Source organism: Apis dorsata, unplaced genomic scaffold (genome assembly GCF_000469605.1).
Source record: "Apis dorsata unplaced genomic scaffold, Apis dorsata 1.3 scaffold_77, whole genome shotgun sequence".
NCBI classification, from domain to species: domain Eukaryota; kingdom Metazoa; phylum Arthropoda; class Insecta; order Hymenoptera; family Apidae; genus Apis; species Apis dorsata.
The window spans coordinates 766,838-774,315 of NW_006263375.1; the positions used below are offsets into that span (position 1 = coordinate 766,838).

The 7,478-nt window shown below is 36.0% G+C and overlaps 1 protein-coding gene across 3 annotated transcripts in view; it reads left to right on the forward strand.

Moving 5' to 3' along the window:
- The first annotated feature begins 1,736 nt into the window (after positions 1–1,736).
- LOC102673507 (calcium uptake protein 3, mitochondrial) overlaps positions 1,737–7,478 on the forward strand; it is a 21,459-nt gene continuing 15,717 nt past the window's right edge. For 2 of the 3 annotated variants that reach the window (XM_031508169.1, XM_031508170.1), the window contains exon 1: positions 1,737–1,978. In XM_031508169.1, the coding sequence (XP_031364029.1) occupies positions 1,748–1,978 (231 nt within the window). In that variant the 5' untranslated portion in view covers positions 1,737–1,747. The remainder of the gene's footprint in view (positions 1,979–7,478) is intronic. The other variant, XM_031508171.1, reaches the window with a different exon arrangement.

Sequence of the window (7,478 nt, forward strand, 5' to 3'; positions counted from 1 at the left end):
AAATCAAGAATTAATAAGAGGTAACGAACGAATTTTCTGAAAATTCTTATTTTCCCTTGGCCGATAACGGCTGTAAATCGTTGGGCTGGCAATCTTGAACTCATTCATCTTGTAATGGAATCAATTTGCCATCATAAAATTATTTCTAAATAAAGACAAGATCGTTTTGTATGCCGCAAATATAAGGTCGATCGATCAATCATTGTAAATTGTAAATAGACAGGTTTCGTGTGTGCGCGTGTGTGCGTGAGTATATGTATAAGATTGTAATTTAACTTGGGGTGCTCGAGGCCAATGATTTCAAAATTATTATAAATTCTTCCCAACTACGAGTGATATATTATCGAAAACGTGGCCGGAATATAAATAAGATTGATGAAACTAATGTTAATTACCGACATAATTGCTACAATTATTTTACTTGGCGCGTGTAAGAAGTGTACATTACTCTGGGAAAATTAAACCAGTACGACGACATATGCGAAATGAAAAATTGAAATCACTTATAAACCTTTCCTACGATAATAATTATATATATATAATATATATAATTTTATGCAAAATTATTAATCTTAGATATATATATAGAGAATTTCAATTTGTTTTAACTAATTTTATAAATAAGTTTAAAAAAATGAATTATAAAAACGTACGCACTTCGAACGAGCGATCTTGGAAAGTGTCTCAATTTCAAATTAAGCTCACCGTGTTTCTTGGCCATATAGAAATACCAGGAAACATAGTCATCTTTCGAGAATAAAGCCATCTAACACCAGATGTATTCGTGCTTTATTAGAGACAGTTATTAGGCCAGTATATAAGGCTTAACGCACAATTGAAACTGGGGATTCTATCGATCGATGCTCTATTCTTTCGGGGAAAAGATTGAAAACGACTGTCTCTCGAATTCGTCGTTTCACCGGCAGTGTGCATTTATAAATAATGTAACCACGAGGAAGAAAGCAAGGTAAACGTCAACATGCACCAGCAGGGTAACACGTACATTAGCCCGCATAATTTTAGCATCGCTTGAACGGAACTCGTTGCGTCACAGCATATCGTGGGTGAAGATGGCATCGTTTCGTTACATAACGCCCTTCGAGAATGCTGCCTTTTGCTTTGTACACAGGTCTATTTTCGTCGAATAAATCTCATACCGTTCAACGAAATGCTATTTTCCCTATCCGCGTTCTTGTTCCCCGTGATCGTTCGAATCGACGTTGGAAAATCGACACTTTACAACTCTTGCTTTTACAAATAGTACAAAGCCTATTTCCGATTCGAAGAATCAATGTGATATAAATTAAAAGGAAACGTTGTACGCCGAGAGAAATGTTACGCGAAAAATTTAAATGGCGTAGAGAAAATTGGAACTGGATCGCGAATACAATCGTACAAGAGTATAAGTATCGAGAGGGAATAAAAAGAAGAGAGGAGAAAGAAAAGATGAAAAAATAATTAATCGTTTCACGTAATTCGAAATTATAATTTTTGTTGCTGTTTTCTAATTTTTGTATATTGAAAGTTGTAGTTGTTATTAAGGAATTTATTTTATTTTTTGAAAGAAAAATAATATAATACAACGATATTTCAAAGCAAACTCTTTTAACAATATAGATTTCCTGATATAGATCGTCCCGAGTTTTATTAAATAATTGAATTTAAAAAAAGAATTTTTAAATGATTATTCTCAAGTTCGTAATACGCGCGACAAAATTTACCGTCAGCCCACGTGATTTTAAAACGCATGCGCGCATTCTTGTCATCTGCATCGAACATGGCGAACGTAGTGAGGTTGTTACGACGAATATCATCGTCCTCCCGGCATTTTTGTGGTTTTACACGTTCTCATAGTTCGAGGTATAATAACAGTGAAATAAAAAAATGGAATACCGGACTCTTTGCAACATTTTCTATCGCGCTTCTCGTTGGGTACAAATATTTGCGACCCGATATAGTACATGCCAAGTCTCGAAAGGTATGTAAACAGATCGTTCTATATACAAAATTTAATTTTTTAAGTGATATAATATTGTCATTTGAAACATGAATGTTATCGATCGATAAGACGAGCGATGAAAATAGCATTATTTAAAAAAAAGACGTAAGAGAAAGTAACGGATAAACATTCTTGTACTCGAGTTTATCGATTACTTTTATGATATTATTTACGATATTACTCGATTATTATTTCGACATTGACTATCAAGTAGAATAGATTTACCTCTATTAAATTTTATTGTGATTCATGTGTCCTCGATTAGAAGACGAAATGTTACACAAGGCGTCCCTGACTTTTGAGGTTATAGGTTATAGGTTAGAATTTGATTCTATTTGTGGAAAAGCAAAATTGTTTACGGAGATGACCAAAAACTATTTGCCCTGCGCAAATATAACGTATGTAACGTCAATTTATTTAAATAGATGTTTTACGCGTAATTACGTATCGTATATAAATTTTTATCGATAACGAATGTAAATTCTATAAAATAATTCTAATTTACTTATATAATAAATAGTAGCTTGTGAAATGTTAAATGTACAGTAATCGTTAGTAGCGTTATATCGTTTCGAAACGATAGGTATTAACCGGGGAATAGCAAAAAGGTGCATGTTTTAATATTAAAAATTGGTAGGATTATCACTTGACATAACATTGACATTCGAATTACCATTAATATTACTTTTTTTCACCTGTATTTTGTACTTTATCATATTTACTACCCAATTAGTATTTAATCATGGCTTTTACAAGGGGCTTCTGGCTTTTCAACGTAAAATAGCAAAACCGTGATCGCATAACCCGATAACATCAGGTAGTCAAACACGTTTCTACGCGAAAAATATGAATCTAGGTGCAGCGACCTATATTTAATAATCTCTTTAAATTCTGGTTAAATTTCTAAATGCTACGCGATTACATTTTTTATTAATTACGCGTTTCGAATGTAAAAAAAAAAAAAAAAAAAAAAAAAAAAAAAAAAAAAAAAAAAAAAAAAAGAAACGCATTTGACACCTCAAACCTCTCTGCTACGTAGTATACGAAAAACTTTAAACAACCCGACGCAAAACGAAATTTCAAATCCCGATCGAAGCAACATCGACAACTATCTCGCAACCCAAAGGACAACCTGTTCGTAACACGTTCTCTCGTGGACACGGATTCTTTCGATCTAGCAAAACAAGTGCAGATCTCTCTCTCTCTCTCTCTCTCTCTCTCTCTCTCAAGATCTGTGTGCTCGATTCGCGCGGCCACAAATCACAGGCCCTCGCCANGCAACCACGGCAAGGACTGGCAGCCGTGTTATCGCGACCGAGATTCAACCGCGCCGTTTATCCTCGAGCCTGTTCGAGGTCGTCTCAACATCTCTCGACAACGATCGACGGATACGTTAACCGGTGATAAAGCGAAATATGGCTCCGGGAGATGAGGGCTCTCCTCGAAACCGCGATGAATATAATCGGGTATTGAACGACGACAATATACGACGACATGCACTTATCTTACAAGCGATTCGCGATCCATTGAATCCGTAGTTACTTCCCGGGGAATAGGACTGATCATCCACGGTCGATCGAGTAACGATCGATACTTATAAACCGGCCAACCTGGAAACCGACCAAGAACTTAATTTGTGATCCGGATAAACGTACATTTTGATTCCATTCCAATCTCGGTTTCCATTTAGCGGCGATTAGCCGACGGTGATTCGACGATAATACGCGGCTACCAAGCGGGATTTATACGGGGCTTCTAATAACAGATCTGAAATTAGTGAGCGGCCGGTGTAGGTGTAAATCATGATTTTCTAACACGATAAAAACGTTTTCGAGGCGTGTATGTATCGCGAAACATACGTTCGATTATTCGCGAGCCGATCCGCGTATCGTGTGTTTGTACACCTCGAGCTATCGCGACGCGATTACCGTGCTTCTTGTTGCTGGCAGAGAATTGATTATTAAGAGATAATCGACGAATGATACGAGAAGGAAGATTGAATCGGCCGACGAGGCATAATTTGTTAAGAGTTTCGATCACCAATTTTTCCCGCGCTAGAAGGGATTTAAATGCGATCCGCGTACGAGGATTTAATAGGGGATCGACGGTGGAAGGAGTCTCGATTTCTTTTCAATTTTTCAAATTGCGAAACGCGTAAGCCTGTGGCCGAAAGTGGCTACGTATTTAAACTCATTTCTCTCTTCACTTCGATCGTTAAGTTGACTTGTCGTCGAAAAAAAGGAGTGGGAAAAGAAAACATCGAAATGAGCGGAGCAAAGTGTTAAAAAAAACTTTAAGATTAGTTGGCAAGATTGAGATACTCGAGAAACCTGTTAATATTTGCATAAAGCATTGTTCTTATCTCTCGAACTCGCTATTGACTACGAGTTAAGGTTAAAACCTTAACTCGGGAGGGTGAAATAAAAAGTAAGAATGACACAAATTTCCAAGTGGAAATGGGCCAAGTGTATATACTTGTTAACGGCAATCGGATCGGATCGAGCCTCTCCCGGGGAGAATCGAATTATCCTTTCGTTTCTTCGTAGTTGAACAAGCGAACCATCTGATAACGGAGAGCAGTCGTAAATAGAAGGTTAAATCGCATAAAGTGAAATTCCGTTTGTACTGCTGTGCGGAGTGCCATAGACACGATCATATAATTGGAATTCGTTTATCAGATGGACCATTACGAGGCGTTGTAATGGATAACCAGCCGTTTATTCGTCGAAGGTAAACCTGATTTTCTCTTCTGCGACCACGCGTGACGTAATCTCTTAATTTTGATATCTCGCCGATCGTATATATATATATATATATATANGTTTCGTTAAATTATCCCAAGCATTGTTAATTAAAAATAAGCCCAGAAGTGTAACGATAACTCGCGAGATGTTAAGAGATTATGCGAAAGATTTATGGTTCTGGAAGGTACTGCAAATGAATCGTTGTGCCATTGGACGGTATCTCTCTCTGTATATATATATATATATATATATATAGCTACGCTAAATTTGTCGAAGGTTTTCAGATCGAGTATATAATCGTTTGGAATAAATATCGAAAGGATAAATTCGATAGAAACTTGAGATAACTCTTTAAAATCTTTCCCATTGATTTTAAACAATTTCGTGATAAATTTTCTTAAAGGGTAGATTTTCTTTCACAGTTCCTTAAAGACATTCGTGATAGGATTCGAGGATTCTATGCGCGTAAAAAAAAAGTTTTGCTCTGATTTTGATCGAATCGTGGCCGATATAAAATAAAATTTTGGACGCACAACAATTTTATACGTGGCACGATTTATAGAGCCGAAACTGGGCGCACTCTTGAAACGTGTATTTTCGCGATCGCGATTAAAACCGAGTTAAATCTCGCTAGGATTAGATTCGTTTGGACCACCAAGTCGACTTTACGCGGCTATAAATCTAAGTTCATTAGTTTACTAGGTGTGATTCAGTGAACCGCGAACCGTTTTACGAGACATCGACGGTGATCAAAGATTTCTCTTTGGGCCCTTTTTAACCGGAGTATCTTTAAATTATCCCTGGTGAAACGCGGTTTCGATCGAGCGTGGCTTAGATTGTTATATAAATAGCCCTCAGTTTATGTCGAAGGGGGAAGTTAAAATTTAACGAATGGCGGTATAACAAATAATAGAACATTTAGTTACAATTCGAATCCTATAACCAGTCCGGATTTAATTTATTATCGGTGGATAATATACGGATGATAAACGTTAATAATAATTCTTCGAGGCTTCGACACTATTCGAAACTTGGTCGAACATCGAAGTTCATCGAATTCTTCGAGAAAAATAAAAAAATGAAGCAACACGCTCGAACACGAACGAACGTTGATACTTCCCACGTTTCATTGAAAATTGAAAGCATATTATACTATGCTCACTGTGACAAGATATTCAAAGGATTCTCGAAATAAAGACTTGGGAAGGAAGTTGAAACTTAAGAAATAATCGAACATTTTAATATATTATCAAGGATATGCCGATGATAAACGTTAATAATAATTGTTCATATCTTGCTCGAACATCGAATTCTTCGAGAAAAATAAATAAAAGAAACACGAACGAATATTGATATCCAAAGAAAGATTCTCGAAATAAAGACTTGGCAAGGAAGTTAAAGTTGAGAAATAATCGAACATTTTAATATATTATCGAGGATATACCAATGATAAACATTAATAATAATTGTTTATAGTTTAAACACTTGCTCAAACATCGAAGTTCATCGAATTCTTCGAGAAAAATAAATAAAAGAAACACGAACGAATATTGATATCCAAAAAAAGATTCTCGAAATAAAGACTTGGCAAGGAAGTTAAAGTTGAGAAATAATCGAACATTTTAATATATTATCGAGGATATACCAATGATAAACATTAATAATAATTGTTTATAGTTTAAACACTTGCTCAAATCTAAAAGTTCATCGAATTCTTCGAGCAAAATAAATAAAAGAACCACGAACGAATATTGATATCCAAAGAAGAATTTTCGACATAAAGACTTGGCAAGGAAGTTCAAACTTAAGAAATAATCCGACAAATCATCAAACATTTAATATATTATCGAGGATATACCAATGATCAACATTAATAATAATTGTTTATAGTTAAAACACTTGCTCAAATCTAAAAGTTCATCGAATTCTTCGAGAAAAATAAATAAAAGAAACACGAACGAATATTGATATCCAAAGAAGAATTTTCGAAATAAAGACTTGGCAAGGAAGTTGAAACTTAAGAAATAATCCGACAAATAATCAAACATTTAATATATTATCGAGGATATACCGATAATAAACGTTAATAATAATTCTTCGAAACTTGCTCGAACATCGAAGCGATCGAATTCTGAGAAAAGAAAGAAAGAAAAAGAAGAAAGGAAAAAAAAAGCAACACGCTGAAACGTTGGTATATTGGATTCGTTACATCACGTCCATTGAAAAGCGGAAGCATCATTGCCGATAAACACGTCAGTCCAATATCGAAAGCCTCGATCGAATTAGATAACCATTATCGCTATTAACCGCTAAGCACACATGGCAAGATACCCGAGGAGGAATATACTTAGCCGAGGGTAAACTTGGTTCGTCAATGAAATTTTCATATCCAAATATGCATATGCAAAATACGTGGAGAGCGCTGGTTGTTGTTACGCTAGTCTGTTATCTGATTTCAATTTCCTGCTGCAATCTCGGCGCCACCGTGGTTCGCCGTAAGATCCGTAATCACCGTTGCATTATGCGCCAAGACTACTGGATCTCTCGATGGTGGAGAGGCAGGTGCGTTTGCCCCGTCCACGTGGTTCGCGATCGATCGCCTATCTCTCGTTTTCACAGGTCCGACGCAAACCTTCGATCATCGCGTCCGTTCCACACAGAATGAAATTTAGAGTTTAGAATTTTTTTAGAATTTTCCACGCGGAAATCGATAATGGAATTCTATCTAACTTGGA